The 23,178-nt window shown below is 51.7% G+C and overlaps 6 protein-coding genes across 6 annotated transcripts; 3 read left to right on the forward strand and 3 right to left on the reverse strand.

The window, feature by feature from the left end:
• Positions 1–45: 45 nt before the first annotated feature.
• N0V89_007180 (uncharacterized protein) lies at positions 46–858 on the reverse strand (the record flags this gene model as incomplete). Its single annotated transcript, XM_056215945.1, has 3 exons — positions 46–287; positions 354–564; positions 637–858. 3 exons carry the CDS (start codon positions 856–858, stop codon positions 46–48), a joined length of 675 nt encoding a protein of 224 aa, XP_056070192.1.
• A 1,639-nt stretch (positions 859–2,497) lies between these two features.
• On the reverse strand, positions 2,498–10,196 carry PRP8 (pre-mRNA-splicing factor 8; the record flags this gene model as incomplete). The annotated part of the gene is made up of 3 exons (XM_056215946.1): positions 2,498–4,993; positions 5,113–9,749; positions 10,181–10,196. The coding sequence occupies 3 exons, from the start codon at positions 10,194–10,196 to the stop codon at positions 2,498–2,500; spliced, it is 7,149 nt and encodes a 2,382-aa protein (XP_056070193.1).
• Positions 10,197–10,455: 259 nt separating this feature from the next.
• RPL34B (60S ribosomal protein L34B) lies at positions 10,456–10,934 on the forward strand (the record flags this gene model as incomplete). The annotated part of the gene is made up of 3 exons (XM_056215947.1): positions 10,456–10,479; positions 10,566–10,679; positions 10,728–10,934. The coding sequence occupies 3 exons, from the start codon at positions 10,456–10,458 to the stop codon at positions 10,932–10,934; spliced, it is 345 nt and encodes a 114-aa protein (XP_056070194.1).
• An 882-nt stretch (positions 10,935–11,816) lies between these two features.
• Positions 11,817–14,332, forward strand: N0V89_007183 (uncharacterized protein; the record flags this gene model as incomplete). Its single annotated transcript, XM_056215948.1, has 5 exons — positions 11,817–12,026; positions 12,117–12,961; positions 13,011–13,273; positions 13,345–13,863; positions 13,953–14,332. 5 exons carry the CDS (start codon positions 11,817–11,819, stop codon positions 14,330–14,332), a joined length of 2,217 nt encoding a protein of 738 aa, XP_056070195.1.
• A 2,656-nt stretch (positions 14,333–16,988) lies between these two features.
• Positions 16,989–18,822, forward strand: PHO8 (vacuolar alkaline phosphatase; the record flags this gene model as incomplete). The annotated part of the gene is made up of 2 exons (XM_056215949.1): positions 16,989–18,174; positions 18,230–18,822. The coding sequence occupies 2 exons, from the start codon at positions 16,989–16,991 to the stop codon at positions 18,820–18,822; spliced, it is 1,779 nt and encodes a 592-aa protein (XP_056070196.1).
• Positions 18,823–20,070: 1,248 nt separating this feature from the next.
• On the reverse strand, positions 20,071–21,213 carry N0V89_007185 (uncharacterized protein; the record flags this gene model as incomplete). Its single annotated transcript, XM_056215950.1, is given in 4 exon segments — positions 20,071–20,215; positions 20,264–20,628; positions 20,682–21,182; positions 21,202–21,213. The coding sequence occupies 4 exon segments, from the start codon at positions 21,211–21,213 to the stop codon at positions 20,071–20,073; spliced, it is 1,023 nt and encodes a 340-aa protein (XP_056070197.1).
• Between the last annotated feature and the right edge of the window lie 1,965 nt (positions 21,214–23,178).

The raw sequence follows: 23,178 nt of genomic DNA on the forward strand, positions 1-23,178 counted from the left end.
TCTCACCACTGCTAATACCACTCCAAATCCTCGAACGTGAGCCCTCTAACCTGTCCAAACCTTTGGCCCTGGCGGAACGTACTTATTCAGCCCCGCATCGAATTCTACGCCTGGAGTCGTCATCCCAATCCCCTCATCGTAGCTGCTATAATCATCCGGAATTCTGATCGTCGGACCGGGTGTGCCTCCGCCTACGCCCACAATCTCGACGTGTGCGCAGTTGACGTACCATTGGCTGTGGCCGGGCCAGTCTTTGATCGGGAAGGGGACTTCGAGCCGGAGGAGATCTTGAGAAAATAAATTTGTTAGCGATAAAGAAGAAGCTATAGGGAGGGGAGGAAGGGTCGACGTACAAGTACCTGGTGGGGTGGTGAGCGGAATGGTGAAGTTGATCTGATGCGCACCATCCGTAGCCCAGTGAGTATCGCTATCAGGCCCGAGGTAGTAGATTTTGAACCAGTCGCCGCCCCCCTCATCTGCAGTCAGGTCCTCAGACTTGCTCATGTATGCCTGTGCCGGGCCCGGATGAAAAATCCCATTATTGAATTGCGTGTCCTTGAACTCCTATATACCCTCGATTATCAACTACCATCTCATACGCGTGCAAGAACAAGAGTAAATAAGGAAAAGGCGTACCTTGATATGAAACCCAACCTCGCTTCCCGCTTCGATGATTGCTGTTTCGGTCTTGGATGCCCCTGTGGCAAAGGCATCTCGGCCGCAACGCACGTCCGTCATGTATTTGTCCTCGAACTCGCCGTAGACGGGAGATTCTTTGCCATTGTAGCCGTCTGGGCTGCCGGAGTAGTCCCCTTCTGCAGGGGCGACCTCGCGAACGTATTTGAATTCGGGGGTCATTGTACCGTTGACGATGAGGTGGGGGAAGTAATCTGGTGGGTTTGTCAAGAGGCGAAGAGTGCGTTTGAATGGGAAAAGGGCGTACAATGTGCGGCAGCGGACTGCAGGAGCGTGAAGAGCGCTACTGCTGCGAGTTTTGTTTTCGCCATGGTATAGGATGGTTGCAACGGTTGTTGAGGCACTCTTGTCCGGCGAGGAAACTAGGCTCTTTTATACTACATTCAGCAGGTTGCGCTACGGACGAAGTCCGGGTTGCAGATTGCAATATGCATAGAGATTCGTACGCTCTGGAGGCTGTGTACGCTTGTGAATGCTGAGAGATGAGTTTTATGAGTTTGTTGCGTAAGGGTTTATCCAGCAGTCCCACGTTCCACTCACTGCTGACAAGGCCATTAAGGTTTGTCTGTCAGTGCGTAAATGCAGATCTTACCCTGTGGAGAGGCTTACATTAGATAAACTGCACCTCATACTGAGCATTTCTGTGATTAGGGATTTCTGGGGCTCAGGAGATCCACTACAACTCCCTTAGCCACTGGATTATTGATGATGTTGTTCACTGCTTCCGAGACAGCGCTATTGTTGCTCAACCTAGCTTCACTTTTCATATCATCTACGAAGTGAGAAGCTTTCATTCAATTCGCGCCGTGTTTGCTCGATACATCAACCAAGCGGACGCACAATTTGGAGTGCAAGTGCAATCGGCACTTCGGCAGGTCAGCGTCAGCCTCGAGATCAAGTGTAAGGCGTTTTCCGAAGATTTTCCTCTTCGGTGGAAGCACTCTCCTAGCTATCCATACTAGTGAAAAGGTATCCGTATGTCCATTACTATGCACACCCTCCGGGGACCGAATACTCAGCGTGAGTAGGAATGTGCCTTGACCATATCCTTACGCAGTAATACGGCCAGTATTTACAGGATCAAAATTCTAATGCGGTATTGCTAAGCCTAGGTACATATTACTAATAGGGTGCCTCGCTTATACAAGAAGGATAATATATAAAAGGGCCATATATAGCCTAGTCTAGCTATAAGTTAGATGATAAATATCTCATACAAGACTACCCCGTATATGCGGTATAATACGTGTTACGGGATATACACGGATTCTTGAGATAATCCTGTATCGTCAAATCCCCAAGCGTGAGTGAACGCGTCGCCGTCTGCGCCTCTTTCGAGACGGTGGTCCTTCTGATAATTGAGCAATGAATAGCGAGCACCGAGTAACAGTCAACCATTGAGATGTACTCGGCTAATGTTTGATCCCTGCTAGACAGATCCTACGGTCGAAGCCAAGCATCTGTGGAGTCCCACCTTGAGCAGCGTAACTCTATGTCACTTTCCTTTTCTGAGTAGGTCGTAGGGGACGAAAGCGGTCTGCAATGTGACATGGTCATGACAGAGCATGCGTTCCCGAGGGCCGGCCGACTGAGCGAGAACGGTCGAAAGCCTGGTCCAAGGACATTCAGATACATTTGTGAATCAGACTATTACATGCAGTTATACACCTTTTTACCTCACAATTCCACACCGTTCCCAAATGCTATCGACATGCCACGATCCCAAAAATTGACTATGCGTCAACGCCGGTTACCCCCCAACGCCGAACTGATATACACTCTTACACCCCAAAACTTCCAATTACTCAAAAGTGTTCTCCCGATCAACCCAGACATCCTCGAGCTCTGCAAAATTATGGAAATGCAGCGGCCGATGCACGCCATCATAGAATCTCGCCGGCGTGTCTAATTTGACGTTGACAGGCCTTTTCTCCACCGTTCCAAAAGCGCTGCCCAGGAAGCTGTAATTCCAAATACCGTTGTCGGGGACTAGGAAGTAGCCGCGAATCTTGTCGGATAATAAAAGCTGGCACTTCTCACCGAAACTGGTGGAGAAGCCAGACGGGCTGTCGGACATAGTGTCCTTGTTGTCCGCACCCCATTTGTAACCTGCTGGCGTGAGGGCCCAGGCGGCGAGCGAAACTGAACCGGGCGTGAATGACACGGTCATGGATACAGTCTTCTTATCCCAGCTCGAGTGAGTGTTCATCAAGCGAGCGTGCTGGGTTACATCGCTGGCTTGCATGTAAGGAGGCTCGTTGCCGCTGACAGTGTGAATGATACCGAGAGGCTCAAGGTCGTTCAGATATTCGTGATGCGGCAAGGTCTTGGGTAGCTGGACATCGCGCGTGTTGCCAACCTGCGGTATCATGACAATGGTAACAATTTCCTTGACCTGTTCGTTGTCTGGCGGTGATCGTCCGTACAGGTAGCCTGCAACCTGCACCCGCAAATCTGCGATGGTGATGAATCGCTTCAAGACGTTCTTTGGCATGACATAGGTGAAATGGCCTTCTTCTTTGACATCTTCCGAGTTGATGTAGATATTGTTCGCACGTGTACGCAAGTTCGAAGTTGCGACTGCTCTGGTGCGCCACTCCGTCTTAGAAGCGAATGATGCTTGCTCGTATTGAGATGTGGTAGTAACAACCATCTCTTCGCCGTGAATGTTCTGAGTCTTCGTAGTCACAGCGGTCAGCTGTTGCTGCTCCTGTTGTTGCGCATCGATCTCGGCAGCTTGTTGACGCTGCATGGAAGGCGCCGAAATCTCCATTCCCAAGATTATGTCGCGCACTTCACTACTAGTCAGTGAGGAAGTGTTGACGTTGTTCTTCTTGCCGTAGTCGTTGAGAATAAGATCACGGAGCTGCACCTCGACCTTGATCCACTCATCGTCACCTAGCGTGGGCCAGATGTGATGCTCTTGTGTAATGACTGTCTTGTCAGGGCGCAAAAGCAACTTTGTCTTATCTTGATTCACGTGCAAAGCGCGCAATATAAGGATTAAACGCGAGAAAGCGGTATACGATGAGATCGTCTTCAGCCATTCGTCGTAGAGGTTGAAAAGCACCATCTGAGGTCCAGTCGCGCGGAGAATCATGTCACCGAGCTTCTCAACCTTCATCGCAGCTTGGAAAGGAAGCTGAAGCTCTGATGCGCGAATAGAGATGTTCGGGAAATCGAGCAAATGGACCTCAAGGGGATCGAGTAGACCCTTGCGAGTGACGATCAGCTGTTTCGGTTGTTCTTCCACGGGCAGCGATCGAATGAGAGCCGCGACTTCTTCTGCAGTCTTCCATTTAGCCAACTGACCAAGACGCTTCTGTCCAGCCCAGACACTGGTGTGAATGATCTTCAGGAAAAGTTGTCCAGTTCGAGGGTTGAAGATGAAGATGGCACCATTGATGGGCTTGGTGGTCAAGTTACCCTCAAAGGTCTTGTGAATAGTGACGCGGTAGACGTTGGTGTCGTCAATGAACAGCTGAACTTGGTTGCTGAACAACTCGGAGTAGTTCTGAGAGTTCAAGAATTCTTGGTTGCTTTCCGAAGCGTACAACTGTAAACCCTTTCGAATGCGCTCACGAAGAACGTATAGAGCGGGATTAGCCTTCATGACCTTGGCCATAGCCTGTTGCACAAGCTGCTTAAGACCGGGGAAGTATTGGCCATATGCCGAGTACAAGTTGTAGGCCAGGTCGATGGCAATCATCAAACCGGTAGCCGATGGATAAATGCTCATACTATCTTGAGTGTAGTCAAGATACTTTGCGCGGACGTAACGCTCAATGTCATGGGAATCATAATCACCATAGCGCAGTTGAACATCGATCCAGAACTTGTTCGTCGTGGTAGCGCCCATTTGATCCTTGTTGTCTTGAAGAGGAGACGGGTTTGAGACGCTCCACTTGTGGCTGGCGAACAGCAAGATGTCAGCACAGGAGCTGTTCATCTTGTACGACTTTCGAGGATGAATAGTCTCCTTCTGCACCGTCTCAATGCCTAAAGCTTCTAATTCCTGGTCAAAGACTTGGCACAGATCCATTACAACGGACTCGTGGATCTTCTGCCACAAATGGGCACGGAAAATCTGGATCAAAGAGATCTTCAGCGTCGGAATCTTGCCGTGTAGGAAAATGCCAGTCAAGTCCAGTTGGACCTGGAAACCGACATAGACGTTGGCACGGTTGATTGTGGGGGACCACCAAAGAGTGAATCGACGGTTAGGAATTTGGTTCAAACCGGATCGTTGGGCGTTCGTCAGTTTCTTGAACTTCATCGATTCTTCAAACCCAGATGCCTATCACCAATTAGCTTAATTCGCATCAATGTGGCTGTTATTCGTCAAAGCTTGGTTACTTGCGCACCCTGAGATGACACATAATGCCAGAATATGACGGAAAATTGTAAATCACGTACCTTTTCCCAGAACAGGCCCTCCCAGGACGGGAACGCAGTCGCCTTGAAGAGAGTGTGCTCGAGAATGGTTTCCACACCACCCAAAGCCTGAATGACATCCGTCCTGTACGCGTTGAGGTTCCACAGTTTACCGTCGTGTCGCTGGCTCGTCCACCAGAATGGATTGCTCTTCATGTGCTGGTAGATCTTGAACTCGGTCCTTGCCCGGAAACCTTTGTCGAAACTGAGAGTGCTACGGTCCTTCTGGAACAAAGTGTTGATACGAGGTAGACCCCTGTCCCAGCTGTCTTCCAGGTCCTCTAGTGTTAGTCGTCGATTCTGTTGGTGCGCTTCTTGTCGCTTTTGTGAATATTCCATCCACACACGCTGCGAGTCGATGAACTCAGACTCCCATGGAATGATGTACCGAAAGATGTTCGGTATCAGTGTCTCTTCATCGTGAGACATACCAGCACGGAAGTGTGTGATACCAGTATCGGTTTGCTTGAACCATCGCTTGTCGCTGGCGGGAATCAGGATGTGTGACCCCGATATCATGCCCAGACCACCCAGTTCTTTCGGAGTATAAAAGACGGCTGGCGGGAAACGGGAGGGCATTTTAGAGTTTAGACCTATCTTTACACGCGTCTGAATCTTTGTCTCGCACTTGACAATGGTGTCAAGCAGGTTGACTGTAGAGACTGCTGCTTCACGGTAGTACGTAAACAGCGCAATAAGCGTAGTGTTCCACTTATTTGCGATCTTAGTGAATGTCGTCGATCCGGAAGACATCAGGATTTGCCGAATGCGGTTATTAAACTTTTGAATGTCCTCCTCAGTAACCTGAAGGAAGGCATGTGCAGTGCGCTCTTTCGTAGCATTGTCAACGAGAGACCACACGCTATCCTTCGTAGGGAATTCCTCGTTGAGGTTGCGAATCTTAGGCAGGATGCGCACTTCAAATCCGTTCATGGAGAAGAGGAGGTTGGGGTTGTCGCGGCTGTACACACTCGCGAAGGTGTCGTCCCACTCAATCGTGGTGATCGATCTAGGCAGACGGTTCTTCAGGTCCCAGAATACAGCACGTCCGAGATTGACGTCGTGACGCATCAGACGCATCCTGGAATCACGTGGCCAGCACTTTTTGTTGCGGTAGCCGATAACATTTTCGAAGTTAGGATCAGGATTCTCGGTCAAGAATCTCTGAATCAAGTCCCTAGATTCCTCGGCAGAGAATCGGAAAAAGACCCAGATACGGTCAATATATCTGGTGTAGAGACGAATGGGGTGGCGAACTTCAGTTTCCTTGTCCTTAAATTGAAGGAAGTCGTTGGGGCTCTCCGGAGCACCTGCGATCTCGTTCGCTCGCGTCAAACCAAGCAACAAGATATCCAAGACAAGCCCGTAGAACTGGAAAACAAAGCCGGAGAACTGTAGACCTCGAATCATGCCGTAAGCATTGACGTGGTTCATGTCCTTGTAGTTGAGCTGGACGTTGTTCTTGGCGGTGATGTAGTCCGCCAGATTGTGGTCCATGATCAAACGGAGCAGACGGTTGAGCAGCGTTAGATCCATCTTCTCATACACCTTGGATAATTGCGTCTCGATCAGGACATTGCATTCTCCATCTTGATGCTCCCAGACCTTATCCAGGTTATTGATACCCTGGGCCCACTTGTAAGTGAGTAATGGAGGAACTTCGGAATCGGAAGGCTTGATCCAGCCTGGGAACAAATGGCGCTGATCGGCTTGGTACCACAGGTACTGATCAAGATAGGCATCCGTGATCTTCTCCATGGGCTCGATATCGTATACAGGGTTGATTGTGCTGTAATTGTCATTCATGTCGATGCCAACTTCTTTGAACGCGCGCTGCGTGAGCAAAAATCGTTTGATCCTCGCCAAGGTCGTTCCGGGTGAATCATAGGCCTGTTCAATCAGTGCGAGCTCCTCGCGCTGACTCTGGTTCAGGCGACCCTTGACTGAGTACGCTTCACGTAGGCGCTCAAGTGCAAGAATTAGAATCTTCGTGTCGTGCTTGTAAGACACACTAGGGAAAGGAATGGGCTGAAACTTCCTCGCCTCCAGCCAATGGACCATCGTTGTGTAGATGGCAACAGCCTCTTCTGACGAGACGTAAGGACCGTCCTTCATGTAGTTGTGCTGACGTTCCTGCTCAGCCTTTAACCACAGACGCGTCAGTCTTCCCAGATTCTTTTTGGCAACTGTCTTGTCGACAGTCGCGCCGCGCCGAATGCGTTCTCGGTTGTAATGAGCAACAGAGATCCACCAATCGGCCTTGCTCTTGACATAACGGAGAATGATGTTCTCAATCGGCGCTGGGAGGCCTGGCACCTTCCACGGGATGTTGCTCTTCCAACATCTCCAGGCTTCCGAAAGATGCTGCAGAACCGTATTGACCTTGTTCTGCTTGATGCCCTCGGGCATCATGTCCATGAGATCACTCATCACCGCAGCGCGAAGCTCGAGATCGAAGTGAGACTCCACACGCTGCTTGGTGACTGTCTTCGCAACACCCTTGCTATGTCGACCTTCAAATTGTCGAGAAAGAAGGTTACCAAGCCACCGCTCCAACAGTGGAATGATACCGCGCATGAAGAACAGCCACACTCTCCATGCTGGGGCCCAGAAACCGCACCCAGGGCCTTTTCCAACGGGACCGGAGTTGAACCGATAGTAGATGAGATGCTTCAAATCTTTGCACGACCGGATCTGGTGCATCAACTTGTACTTGTAGCGGTACATTCCCGTAAGCTGACCGACATGGTTGAAAGCGTATAGAATACCATCGGCAAGTTGGAAAGCATCAATGTTGCCAAGCCGGTACTGCACCTGGGCATCGACAATAAGCTTGGTCAAACGTAAGATCTCGCGCATCAGGTGGAAAGCGTTTCCGAAACGCGACTTCTTTCGTTCTTTAGTGGTAAGCGTCTTGACCGGCTTCAGGTTGAAGTTGTAATCGAGGTGCAGGTAAGTAAGGTTCTTTCGATGAATGAGCAAGTTCAACATGTTGAAACCTTGCCGACACACCTGCAGACCGGCCTCCACCCAATCAATTTTGGTTTGTTGGAAAAATTTGGTGCCTTTCAGTGTGGTCATCAAATTCTGCTTATTCTGTGCCTTTGAAGGTCGGTTGTGGAGCTCGTTCAACACGTAGGTCTTCAGAAGCTTCTGATACGACACTCGTACCTTGACGGGCTGTCCCGCAGGGACGTGTTCGAGATACCACTGCTTCACGAGGGGAACATCCTGCGCTCGCACCATCCTGCCTGAGCGCTTGTCGAACGGATGCGGCGCCCACCACAAGGCAATAGCTGAAGCTGTCTCATCGGTGTAAAGTTCTTCTTCGGCCATAAAAGGTTCAACGTCATCAGGAAGTTGGAAGTCGTCTTCGTCGTCCTCCTCGTTTCCGTAACCGAAAACTTCATCCTCATGGCTAACCGTGATGTTCTTCGGCGCTACCGCGCGCAATGAGATTGGATTAATGATGGGGTCGAAGTAAAATGCCGGAAGATCAGGATTATCGCTGCGAACGTACACAACTTGGGGGTGAGAGTACCACGCAAGCTTGACGGATCGTGGAAGGGAATTGTAAAGGAACGGGAACGATACACGATATTCGGTTCGTATGGGGGACCGGAAAATAATGCGGTCGATCGCATTGAATTCGCCAAAGTCCTCGTCATTTGGGTCGATATCCTTGTACAGAGGTTCGAAGCGGGGTCCTCCCGGGATTGCTACGTTAAGGGCTTTCGCAGTCAAGAAACTATCCAAATCAAACATGTGAAAGTAGTTCTTGTCCACCAGGTCGCTCAGCAACTTGTCACTGAGACGATAGAGCGTCGCCATTTGAGGCAAATCCAGGTTCCATTTCTCGTAGCTCGGTCCGTTGACGTGTGGCGTATCGAGCAGAGGTCGGTGCTCGTAAAACCAGTCGTATACCGGGTTATCCTCCTCCTCATCTAATTCCAATTGGATTGGCTCCAATGGCTCCACATCCTCAATATTCTCCGAGTATGACATAGGAGGTTCTTCGTCATCGAATGGCGGAAATCGCATGCGCTTGAAATGCCGTCGGTCACTCTTCTCTTTGCGCATCGCAATCCACATGGCGGCCCATTGTGCATGAAACACGGGCTCGATCACACGAGGAACCTCGTTGACTAGAGTCAAACATCCATTTGTGTGGTAAAGAACCTTGACATCGCGTCTGCTCTCCCATGGCATAGGCATGTTCTCCAGGAGCTTCAAGACCGCATGGGGCATAAATTTGAGCGCACCCAGGTAGCTTCGCTTGTCGCTGGTAAACTTCTTTTGCGACACATCTCCAATGTCCCTGAAAACTTTGCGCAAGTGCTCCGGAGGAAGGTCCGCCTTCTGGGTCTCGACGAACCCTGCCTTTCGCCTCTCACCAAATCTCTGCCGTTGTCGTCGTAGCCAGTCCTTCTTCTTCTGCGCGAACTTTGCGACCTGTGGGTCAACGGGCGGTCGTAGGCCTGGTGGACCTACAGTGCCAGGAGGTCCCGGAGGTGGTGGTGGCGGGGGAAGAGCTCCAAATGCAGAGCCAGGTGCCCCTGGGGAGGAGGCGGCGGTGGCGGTGGGAAAGCCATCGTGGTCTACGGTCTGGCTGAAAGTGTCTTGGTGGAGTCAGTGGGAATGAACTGAATGTTTACCGGCAAGGTATATCGAGGCCGTAGTCGCGATATTGCTGGTGATGGCGGCCAAAGAAAGCTTGTAAATCGCGACAGAGTTTGCAATCTGGTGAATAAAGTGGCCGAGATGGGATCGGTTACCTTTGGCCCAGCTACAGCATGCGCTGCAGCGGAAGACTGATTGATGCGCTGGTCGCGACTCAAGCTTAGGAGACGGAACCTAAAGCTCTCGAAATGGGCGTCGGACGGCGCGCAGCGGTCGAGAAGATAGATCCTGCGACCGAACAAGGGGGGTATCAAGAGGAAATAGACGCGTCGTGAAGGAATTGATACCCCACGCGATGGAGGGACTCGCGATGCACAGCAAGTGGCGGGTGATGATATTTCTCCTGCGCGCAAGGCCGCGACGGGCTCACGTGAGGCTTGGCACATGACTAGCGCCTCCCCGAAAAATTAAGCGAGCGCGCTTCCCACACAGTCCGAGCCATCGCGAAAGTCCAACGACCGTCGACAACAGCAACACCCGCGGTAAGTCTGCCACAACGCGCATCCACTTCTACTTGCGATACTAATTACCTTTGACAGATCAGGTACGAACACTTTTCATCGCTCGCATACGCATATTCGTTCGAACGTCGCTTACAACCATTACAGTAACTCCTCCGTCTGAATCTTCGGGAACACCATCAAAATGCCGTCCACTAGACTTACTTACGTACGTTTGCCCGCATCAGAGGGCTTTCCGAAGCCGCAATATTGGAACTGTTGGAAAGATTGAAACTCGAGACTGACTGTAGGCAGCGCCGACGGGCCCCGTACAACACCTCCAGCAACAATGTCCGCGTGATCAAGACTCCTGGCGGCCAGCTCCGATACCTGCACATCAAGAAGAAGGGCACCGCCCCCAAGTGCGGTGTATGTGACAAGATCCCAACCGCGATGAACAAGTGTTGACAATTTTAGGACTGCGGTACCAAGCTCCCTGGTATTCCTGCCCTCCGCCCCCGCGAGTACGCCACCGTCTCCCGCCCCAAGAAGACCGTCCAGCGCGCCTACGGCGGTTCGCGATGCGCCAGCTGCGTCCAGGACCGCATCGTCCGCGCTTTCCTCATCGAGGAGCAGAAGGTCGTCAAGAAGGTGCTCAAGGAATCGCAGCAGAAGAAGCGTTAAGGGGTTATGATTGTCAGGAGTGGTTGAAAACAGGGCATCGGTGTTCATGTGCATTACGGCAGTTCCTGGATCAGGCGGGCTTTAGGAATTACGATATCAAGGCGATTTCTGCATTACGCTCGGGCGTCCCAGAACATTTCGCTTAGTAGAACAAAAAACTACTGACAAGCCAAAATCTTCGCTCCGGACGTCCTGCCAATGGTGACTGCGACGGTGTTTCACTGTTGCAAATACACTTCTTACCAGCAACCGTAGTAGTATTCACATGATCGATTAGTACCCACCTTCCTCTGCCGGACTATTCGTTTTCACTGTCTAGAGCACGCCCTTGCTGGTGGTGGAGCAAATCCAAGAGGCAATGCGATGTCTGCCTGCCAACAAACTCAACGTGATGTCGTGTCTAACAGGGACAGTCAGACAGGATGGTTCTCTAGCAAGTCAGGTATCCGGCCTGTCGCAGTGATCTCGGCCCTGAAAAGTTTAGACAATACTCGATGATCCAAAGTATGTAGCCTGCTTTCGCTCGTGAGAAGCTTGCCGGAAGTGGGCCAGCGGCCATGGTGCCATTGGCTGTTGCGGAGATCTCCTTCACTGTCCCACTGCTTCAACCGTCACAATTCTTGTCGACAGATGAGTCAGGCTGGGCGGCTATCGACGCGACGTCAATCTCCGGGCTCCTGCATGAACAGCCGCCAACATCACATCAAATGAATGACAGCTCCGCACGTTCGCAGCAATTGGCAGCCGAGCGTGTTGGCAGTTCACAGTGACGCCTCCGACATTTCGGCCATTCGAGTCTAGCTCAGCCTGCCCCGCCATTGAATTCTTCCGCTCGTTCGAGCCGAACCCTCACTGCATGCGATATCGGGCACAACGATGGAAATGTTGTCCATGTCGCCCCAGACGCCAAATGGTGCGCAAGGGAACCCGCCAATATCCTATGTCGCCAGCCCGACGAGCGCGCGCTCCCAGACCTTCAAGCGACCGGCCTCCAGCGACGAGGAGGATAATGGCGACGCAGCGAATGCGCGCCCCGGCAGCAGACGCAGCACCGTGGTGAAACGTGCTTGCAATGAATGTCGTCAACAAAAGGTGCGTGCATGCAATCGCGTCGAGTCAGTTACATCGCGGAGAGCGACATGTCAAAACCCGCTGTTACAGGACCCCGCTGACCCTCTGCAGCTCAGATGCAACGTCCAACAAGACCCCTTCGTGAGCTGCGCGCGATGCCAAAAACAAGGCCTGAAATGCGTCATCGAGCCCAACTTCAAGCGCATAGGGAAGCGCACGCGCAATGCCGAAATGGAGCGCGAAATGGAGCAGCTGCGCAACCGCCTGGCCATGTATGAGGGCAGGGCGAACCACATGCCCATGGTCAACACGCCGCAGCATCAGCAGCAGCAGATGACGGATAACACGTCCTTCGCGCCTGGCACTGTCAAGGTCGACGAGGACGACGCGTTCCTACAGACGCAGCACCAGCAGGTCGCTGCGACCTCGCTGCTGGACTTGCGGAGCGGATCGCCCATGATGCATTCGCTCGACAGCCTGCGCCTGCCGCCAGCTCAGGTCACGGAGCTGTTCACCGAGTATTTTGACAAATACCACCGGTTCCTGCCGTTCCTCGATCCGTTGCGCCAGCCCGAGGAAGTCCTCGCGAAAGACAACAAGCTTCTCTTCTGGGCCATCATCAGTGTCGGGGCGCGCCACTACAAGCGCGACCCAGGGCTACTGAGTCGCCTGAAAGACCCGTTGACGGATTTGATATGGAAGACAATCAAGGGTCAGACGAACCATCACGTAGTGAAGGCGCTGTGTCTGCTATGTTATTGGCCGCTGCCCCAGCACAGGACGGTTATGGATCCTACCTTCGTGCTCTGCGGGGTTATGATGCAGGTTGCTATCCAAATCGGTCTGCACCAACCAACTCATCCGCAAGACTTTTCGAGGACCAAGGTGCGACTGCAGAAGGAGGACATCCAAGACAGGCTGCGGACATGGGCCGTCTGCAACATCGTTGCCCAAACGCAAGTCTTTCCAATTTTACTGCATTGAGTTGCAGCTGATGCATTGTAGTGTTTCTACCGGCCATGGTCAGCCATCGGTTACTCTATATGATAGTACACTAGACTTCAAGATGGACGATGAGGAACATGCTGGAACGCTACCTCCCGATATATTCGTCCGACTGCGTCAGGAGATGGCCGCGAGCCGCATCAACAAGCTCTTGTATTCCATGAACAACAATAGATTCTCCGAAGGTGCTGCAACCACATATATGGGTTTGGAAGCAGATCGTCTCCGAGAAGAACGTGGAGCTTTCGATGGCGTAAACAAAGGTATGCTCGCCTTACAAGCTCTAGCAACTACGTTACCTCCCTGTTGAGCAGAATAATTAATACAGGAACAGAACTCGAGGAACTACATCATTGCGCGGTCAGCTTGCACCTGCATTTGTACTCCTTCTTCAACAGAGAGGCCCGCCTCGAACGCCGCGATGATCTCGTACAATTGTACTGGTCTGCGACTGCATATCTCGACCGCGTCATCAAATTGCAACGCGATGGGCAGCTAATCCACACGCCATATCATATTATGCAGTTGGCACTTGCAGCTGGCTTCGCCTTGCTCAAGCTTCTTAATTCGGATTTCGCAGGAAGGTTGCCGTCCGAGGGTAGACAATACGTTTTGCAGACTGTAGAGGCCTTGCGGAAATCCAAGGTGGAGACCAACGATTTGCTCGATCGCTTTGCGGAGGTCCTGGCTCAACTTTGGAAAGAAAGTTCTCGGGGCCGCAGTTTGCATAGCATGTCTCAGTCGCCTGTCGTCAGTAATCCAGGTGTTGCGAACATGTTTAACAGCAATATTCAGGCCCCTTCGCAGCAACAACAAAAACAACAACAACCGGGCCACCGCAGAGACAGTTCTGGTAAGTCTCGTCCTTAATTATCCCACCAGTTGCGTTTCCGCCCAGCCGTGCGCACGAGATTTTGTGAGATAAACGCTGACAATTGCTAGGTCTACTCGAAGATCCCCTTGGCCTCATCATCCGCAGCAGGATGAGCATGAGCGTGGTCTTTGATTGCGTATGGCGTTGGCGCGAATCGCAAGTAAATGGTGCTGCAGAGCAACTTGACACGACAGTGCGAGAAAACCCGACGAATCCAGACAGTTCATCCAACTCCACACCTCCGCCGGGCATGATTGTGGAGAATCCAGCGCACAGTCTTCCGAGCTTCAATCCACATCTTAACACGCTCAGCATGCCAGCGCCATTACCGAATGGCCTGGCCAGCGCTAACAGCTATGAGTTCTTCGATTCCGTCAGCTGGATGCTCGAGGCACAGGATTGGAACAATCAATACGGGGGTGTCTTTTCGAACGACTTTGGGTCTTAGACGGATCCTTCGTTGCCGGACGCGATTTCTGTATAAACAATGCTTCCGAATCTTGTACCGCGCGAACCTATTTTGACTGAGAATGAGGAGCTCTGCAGCTGAAACATGTCGATCCTTGTCGTTGATGCTGGTTGCGATAGGCTGGCTGTACTCATATTATTCTCCTTATCTTATATTTCTGGCACCGGTACCTCTTTTATACCCATGGTGCCGGTCGTTTCCTACTTTCTACTCTTTGTTGCTTTTTGGTACGCTTTGGATCTTTTTAGCGAGGCGTACAGGCGCCTAGGCGACGTGTTGATCCTCGTATTGTGGTTTTGAGTTGTATTTTATACAGACAATTGGGAATGCTTTATGAGAGAGGTTAGTGTCAATTTGGGTCGATGCGAAATGTTCATACGGTCCGCGACGGGGAAGTCCGATTGAGAAGAGTTGGAAAGAAAGGCCTCTTGTCCGACGCGGTTGGAAACGGCGGGTGAGAGATGTCCATCAAGATCGTATGTACGAATAGTCAAGAAGATGGCAGCGCCGGATGATGGGATTCAAATTTATAAATACTGATATCGGTAATACGCGGGTCGTTGTTGCCTTCCTAAGCTTTTGCGCCTGCATCAACAGCAAGAAGCGTGCCTGCCTCAAAAGCGTCACGACCTCCCCAGTCGTCCCTTAGCATCAGCTCACCCATGTTCTGACACTCACTCGAATCTCAAAGCCTATCCTTCTTCAGCACCCATCATGCTTGCTCCGCTCCAAGAGCGATATCCACTTACAGACCGCCTTGAAATACACCTCACGTCTTACATGGTCCACCTTATAGTGGCATTGATCATTCTTCCCTCTCTCATTTGGCACATCTTCAGCGCAAATGTTCACGACGACTACGGCATGCCGGACGATTGGGAGGAAACGTTTCGCAAGACGCAATTTACAGGCGGGAGAGGGTGGCTGTGGGGTTTCCTGTTTGCTCTGGTATGTTTCGATGATGCGAAAAGACGGTCAATTCTAAGACAGTAATACTGACGGAGGACTCAGATACCACTCGACTGCATACATGCGCTTCTTGCATTGGACTACTACCACGGACGTCGCTTCGAAAGGGGCCACGAAGACTATACCACAAACACATCTAAGCCGCAAGTACGACGGCATCGCGCATCCAGATCCGCGTGCGTTCACCTCTCCCCTAGTACCACCCCTCCGAACCGCCTTCTGCACCCATCGTCCCCTCCCCACACGGACCCCACGAACCCACCATCCCCTCCTGAGGCCCGTCTTCCCGCCCCCTCTCCGCCTTTCCCTTATAACTATATACGATATCACCATCTCCATCTTCCTGGTCATCCATATCACTGCCTTCTTCATGCTGCTCGGCACAAATTGGGACGACTGCTCCACCTACACCTCACCTTATCCTGAGAACTTTATGGACCCAATGAACACGAGGATGAGCGTGTTGGAAAGATGCCAGAGAATCTGCACGGATATGTATGTCTCAGGTGGGTTCGATATAGCGCTCTGCTTTGTATTGCTTGCTGTGCATCTGTGGCATATGGGTGTCCGGGCATTGGAGGTGGTCTCCATTGGGAGCGGACAGGATGACGAGGTGGTCCGAGAAAAAGTGACATCTATCGATGGGAGCGAGGAGAGTCAGAGGTTTGTGGTTGGGGAAGGGCAGCGAAAAGCGCAGAGTACAGCGATCCGGTATCGTGATAGGAGTGCAGAAGGGAGAAGGAAGAGGGTAAGAAGTAGTGTGAGGGAGGAAAGCCATGCGAGGAGGGACAGATCGAGTTCGGTGGAGAGCGCGAGGTGGAGCGAGGTGTTGCTGGAGTGTTTGGTACCCTGATGACGGGTTGCGCGAGGGTTAATGATGGGCTTTCTTTATTTACCGCCTGCAATAGGTAATACGCATGCAGTATTCGCCATAGATGTCGAGGTCTTCTATACCGATGAGTTGAAGAAACCTATTGATTCCCGAGGATATTGGATGACACTAGGTTAGATGGTATGACAGGCAAAGCGGTGGATCCTGGCTGTGTTGAGCCCGTGTGGCAATGAAACTAGATAAGGTTTTGAACCAGGAACGCGTAGTGCAAGTCACCTCAGGACACATGGTTGTTCTGTTACGTAGAAGCTGTTCATATTATGTGTTGACTGCCTCGGAGGATGTGAGTCCTTTTCTAAATAATTAGCACATAATCAGACAGGCCCGCAGGAGCCATATTCAGGATGATGGAGACTGCTTTGATGAGATACTGATCTGGTGACACGCAGTGCGCTAAGTTACCTCAGGATGTGCCAAGGCTGGCTGCTAGGTGGTCATGATGGCACATGCTAGAGGACTATCAGTACGCAGCAGTATTAAGGTATGCTTAAAGAAGTAGACGCTCTATACACCGTTAAAACCCAGACCGTGTTCATCTGAGGTCAGATGAAAGCTTGCGGTCATGCCTCGCATGCAGCTGACGGATTCACAAGTGTTCGCCCAGGCGCAGGGCTGCCAAGCATGGTCGGTTTAACCTGTTTCAGAACGGTGGATGGCTGACGTCGCAAGCCACGGGGCCTCTAACAGGATATACAGACACTCCTTTCTCCTGTTCCGACCCTCCTTTGAGTATCGTAGCGTTCAGAGAGCACATTCATCTTTTTGGTCTTCACCATGGCCGGCGACCGGCCCCTCCTCGCCAGCCGCAACTCCTCCGAGGCCACGAACGACCGCGACATCGCCGAAGAAGATGCCCTACTTACCGGTCGTCCTACAAAGCGCAGCAGCGATGGAAGGAGACCTTGGGCATTCTGGCGAGAAGTCGGCCTCTTTGTCTGGGCCGTCGTCGCAACAGCATTCGTTATCGTCCTCGCAGTCGTTTACCAGAAATCGCAAGATTCGAAGCAAAACTACAAGAGCCCAAGCGGCAAGCGCAACCTGATTTTCATGGTGTCGGATGGTATGGGCCCGACGAGCCTGAGTCTGACGAGAAGCTACATGCAATTTCAGAACGGCGCGCCGTGGAGTGAACAATTGGTCATTGATCAGCACTTGATCGGGCAGTCGCGCACGCGATCGAGTTCGTCGCTGATTACCGACTCGGCGGCTGGTGCGACGGCCTTTTCCTGTGCCAGGAAGAGCTATAACGGTGCTATCTCCGTGACTCCAGATCATGAGCCGTGCGGTACCGTGCTTGAGGCGGCGAAGAAGGCGGGATATATGACGGGCTTGGTGGTCACCACTAGGATTACCGACGCCACGCCGGCATGTTTTGCGGCCCACGTGCATCAGCGTGGAGAAGAAGACCGTATTGCAGAACAGATGGTTGGAGATTACCCGCTAGGTCGCGTTGTCGACTTGATGTTTGGCGGTGGACGCTGCCATTTCTTGCCCAATTCGGCCGACCACTCATGCAGAGGGGATGACAAGGACATAGTCAAATTGGCAAAGGAGAATGGCTTCAGTTACATCGACAACCGCAAAGCGTTCGACAACCTGAAGGGTGGTAGTGGCCTCGACTTCCCCATGCTCGGACTCTTCGCAGAGACAGACATCCCATACGAGATCGATCGTCGAAACGAAACTGATGTCTACCCCTCACTTCACGAGATGGCAGAAGTTGCCCTCAAAGCACTTAGCGAGGCGACCAGAGACAGTGACAAGGGCTTCTTTTTAATGGTTGAAGGATCCCGCATCGATCACGCTGGTCACCACAATGACCCCGCCGCTCAGGTCCACGAGGTGCTCGCCTATGACAAGGCAATGACCAGTGTGCTTGACTTCCTCAAACATGATGGCACTGAAGGTGTCATGGTTTCCACCTCCGATCACGAGACTGGCGGTCTTGCTACTGCTCGCCGTAAGTCATCCATCCCTCCTTACCATTCCCAATAATCATACTAACCTTATCACAGAACTTCACGTAACCTACCCCGAATACGCCTGGTTCCCTGGTGCTCTCGCCAATGCAACCCACTCCGCCGAGCGCCTCGCCGCCGAATACATGGGCTACTTCAATAATCACCCCGACGATCACGCACGCAAGACCTTCGTGTCCAACTCCATCGAGCAAGGCCTCGGCATCAAAGACTACAGCGATGATGAAGTTTCGAACATCGCGAACGACCCTGCCTCAGCACTCTACCGCTACGCAGACATGATTTCTCGCCGCTCGCAGTCTGGTTGGTCGACTCATGGCCACTCTGCCGCAGATGTGAACATCTACGCTTCTGACCCCAAGGCTGCGTTGCCGCTTGTCGGCAACCACGAGAACACCGAGGTGGGTGAGTTCCTGAGGAGTTATCTTGGCGTCGATGTGGAGGCTGTGACGAAGGAGCTCAAGAAGAAGGACAAGGAGCTCAAGATGCTTGGCGAGGGCGGCGACTGGATGGGCAAGGTACCTGAGGAGGGCGAGAGGTTAGATGGGCAGACGCACTTGGCGAGTTACAGCGGGGACTTCAAGAAGCGGGGCGTCGTGCATGGGGAAGAGTGCGGGTGTGAGCATTAGCTCAATGTTGATTAGACTGTGAAAGCATTTCCGGCGTTTGAGGATGAAACTAGAGCATGATACCGGGTTTGTAAACCCTCGGTTATGAGGATTTGATTTATTGTTCATCTACCAATCTTCTTGTACACTGTTTTTCCAACTTGAGCACAGGAAGTGATGTGTTCTCGCAGTGAGGTGCAGAGGGAATGGATCGAGGCAGATTAGGTGCAAGAATGGCTAAACCGTATGGCGTTACGCGGGATGTAGAGGTTATACCCCAGTTGTTGGATAGCGTGTCTCTTTGGCCTGCGAGACACTCGGGAGGGTGACAGTGGAGGTAGCCCATTATTCAGAGTGTGTTCGTTGGCGTGCCGGCGAAGTGCGCTGTGATCAGTGGTCTTGACTTCGGCGGTGATACAGGTGGTGTTTCTGGCGGGCGTAGTAATGGGAGCAGATATGTTGTTGTAGGCGGTGGCGTAGGCGCAGCGGAGAAGTACCGATGCTGAACATTATGGGTGCAGTGCATTGAGTGGCCCAGAGCTGGAGAGGCGAAGAAATTGGCTGCTACCAAGGTAGGTGCTTGTCTGTCATTGAGAACAATCCGTGCAGCATCATCGTGTGACCCTAGAAGTGATGTTGAACCGTCTATTAGCAGTACATAATCGCATCTGCGGCGAAGACGCTCGGTGGATGCGATTGTTATTGAATTGTCTTTGACGTGCAAATGACGGGACAACGGCACTGGCTGTGAAACACGCAACTACCTGTGAATGCCACATGTCAACCAACAAGTTTGCAGCTGTCATCTCATTCAGTCAACTCAGTTCAGTCTTACCACGGCACTCCCAAATCCAACTACCTTCAATGCGCTCTCCTAACCTCCACAACGGGCCCATCCCTAACAGCCCCCAGCGCATCCCACAGCTGGTACTCGTCCTCTCTTTCCCTCCCAATACCTAATCCCTTTCTCCCCGCTCCGAGGCCCTTCTCCCCCTCACACTCCCTAATATTAAATCTCCATAAGAAATGCGCCAGGCTCAACCTCAACTGTAAATACCCCAAATTCTTGCCTATACACCCTCTCACACCTAATCCGAACGGCTCGAACGCCTTCTTCATCTCGTCAATGGCAGACTGCGGGTTTTCAGGCGAGGCGATCCAGCGCTCGGGTGAGAAAGTGAAGGGGGATGAGTAGTAGGCGGGGTTATGGTGGATTGCATATTGCGAGACGCCAACGACGGTGCCAGCGGGGAGGTAGGGAGTCGATTGTCATGCCGCCCGAGAGGACGACGCGGGGACGTGAGAGGGGACGGGGGCGAGGCGGCGGAGGGATTCTTCAATGGTGGCAGAGAGGTAAGTGCAGGAGTTTAATTGAGGGCCGCCGATGATTTCTGAGGGGGATGTGAATGTTGAGCTATGACAGGTTAAAGATGTGGTAGGAGTTTGTGGAGGTTTGACATACCGGACTTCCTCGGTAGCTTTCTTCAGACATTCCGAGTTGTGGACTAAGTAGAATATAGCACCCGTGAACACCTGACTATACGGGTCTGCACCAGCAATGATCATGTTGAGGGACTCTGTATCCAAGTCTAGGTCTGTTGGGCGCCACCCTGATTTCTTATCGTCATTATAAGCAAGCCTGGATAGGAAGTCTCTGCCGTCGCTGAAGCCTTTCTCGTTTCCTTCATTACTTCGACGAGCCTGAACTTGAGCTTTCCCGTAGTCGATCAAACGGTTGTTGTCTTGGACTGGCTTCCCTCCAACTATTTCGAAGAAATGCGATCGGAGGAATGGGCGCACGAGGAAGGCCACAGGAAGGTAGGAAAGCTACGAAACTCTGATCAGTGTGACCGCAACATGCAAGAGAAGCGAACACCTACCCAGTAAAGCAACTTTTGGGCCGGTAGTACGCAATCCGCAAAGTCCCTAGTCCCTTCCTCTTGCACGCTCTTGAAGTCACTCCCGAACACCAATGCACCCATCATATCGAAGCCAAGATAGACGGACATCTGATGAGCATTCCACTTCTCTCCCCAACCATCTCCATCTGGTTTCAAAGACTCACAAAAGCGCTCAATGATGTCGATGAGGAGTGGTTCATTCGCCTTGATGGACTCAGTTGAGAAAGCCGGGGCCATCCATCGTCGCTTAATGGAATGCTTCTCTCGATCTGTCTCGGTGAAGCTACTGTATGTACCGGCTGCGATATCAAAAGTTTTGTACCACTCGCCCTTCTTCACGTTTGCTGTCCGCGTGCCGTAAATAGCATTGAGCGCGGATCTGGTGTTGAACGAGAGTGTGTTGGGCGCTATGCGCACGATTGGGCCTGCGAAGTAATCAATGAGTGAGGAACAGAACCAGGGCGCTTGCGGCGATATCTTCTAAGAAGACCACACGTACCATATTTTTCATGATCGAGAAGGTGCCATATATGTCGATCACCCTTATATGCTTGCCATACAAGCGGCCAGCCGCTGAGCTTGTAGCTGAGCGGGCCAGGATATTTCGCGAGCGGATGGAAGAAAACGCGGTATGCACATAGAGTGACTATCTATCGCCACACATTCTGAGTCGTCTGCCAGTCGACCAAGAACATTAAGGGAGATCTTACATAGACCACGAGAGCAACAGCAGCATAAACAAATACCGTAGGTAGCTGTGAGAGCGAAAAGGACGAAATGGAGGACGCCGACAACATGGCGTCGAAGCGCAAGGTAAAATCGACGAAGGGAAAAGTCCGTGACACCTGCTGGCGAATGTGACCTTTAAAAAGGTGGCATGTACTATGCTATACAAAACCCCCGGGGCCTCGTCGGAGGTGACTCCTCAATCAGCTCACCCTCCATGTTTGCAGGAAAGCGATTGGTAATGGTCGTCCCCATGTGCGGCAGAACATGCATGGCTTGACAATCCCAGCTCAATAGCTCGTCTTCGCGAGCGAGATGCAGAGGCGTGGGATTCCTGCGTAGTCGAAATCCAGCTAGCGAGGTGGGGTACAGATACGGCCCGATGCCGTCCACCATGTACCACTTCTTTGCCTCTTGTAAACCAAGACAGTACCTTCAAGTAAACTCAACCTCGGAATCGGAGCAGCTGCGGACGAGAGAATACCATAATGCTCGCCAAGGGGCCTCTGAAACCCGCATCAAAACCAATAACGTCATCCTCAACGATGGAGAGCAGGGCACCGCTAGGTGATTTATCGTTCAGTGTGAAATCGAATCGTCGTAAAGGTCGTATATCAGATGCATGTCTATCTCATTCAGCGTACTGATCCAGATGCAGTGACCCAGTTCAACCCTTTACTGACTCCCTCACCGTTGCTCGATCCGATAGATCTTGAGCGCAAGCGAAAAGCCACATCCAGATGATGCCGTCGTACAATTGCCGGGAAACGGAGTCATATCAAATGCTCGACTCTGGGAAGGAGCTCTCAAGGTGGACTAGAAGCTTGCTACCTAGGTACAATAGCCTTATAAAGTCGGCCATTGGATAGGCCATCCTAGGGTAACTCGAGCCATGATGAGCGTCCGAATTGACGAGACAATACTGCAGGTCCGATGTTCACATGTATGCGAGAGATATTGGAATTTTCGAAACTGCCTGGCACCACTTGCATCCATATCGGCATACACACGTTCGAAAGCTATTATAAAAAGAAGATTTGCTCGAGGAGCCTTTGTGTCTGCCACGTCGCCCGTATCGACACCAACTTGCACCAGCTTAGTCGCGTGTGCTGCACAATCTTCGACCAATCGATTTTAAGACGGGGCCCATATCCGCTCATTACGCGGAGGAAAAGTTGGACGCTTCTCCTCTGTCACGTTGTGCCGGGAAGTTCTGTGTATACGTTGGTGCTGGTGTTGAAGGGTATCTAGTGCCTGGTGATGGATTACATGGTAAGTGAGAAGACGGGGCTGAAGTATGATGGGAAGGGTGTGTTGGTACGGTAGCTTGTTATATAGATCCAATCAGCAAAGTTCGCTGTTTTCGCAACTTCTGCCTGATCCGGTACTCATCTGGTCTTCTTTGAGGCTACCTTTCCCCTTTTGGGAAGTTGTGCTCGACTAAGCCCGCGAGTAATAGAGTCTAATAAGCCGTTGTACATCTACAATGCGATATAGGTCAACTTATGCCTGAGTGTAATCAGCCACACTTCGTACAATATATTTCTTCATTAGAGAGCGTAATACACGGTGAAGAGGCTACATGGTTTATCGCTGTCGTATTGAGCGACTGGACAGGCTGCCGTATGACGTACAACACCCCCGGGGCCGTTTTGCTATACAGTACGCTTAAATGAAGTAGCAGGAATCACCCTGACACCAGAAATTTAATCCTATGCAAACTCCAGCCCGTATATATGTAAAGGCACTC

The sequence above is a fragment of the Didymosphaeria variabile genome (assembly GCF_027946475.1).
Source record: "Didymosphaeria variabile strain IMI 356815 chromosome Unknown scaffold_5, whole genome shotgun sequence".
NCBI classification, from domain to species: Eukaryota; Fungi; Ascomycota; class Dothideomycetes; order Pleosporales; family Didymosphaeriaceae; genus Didymosphaeria; species Didymosphaeria variabile.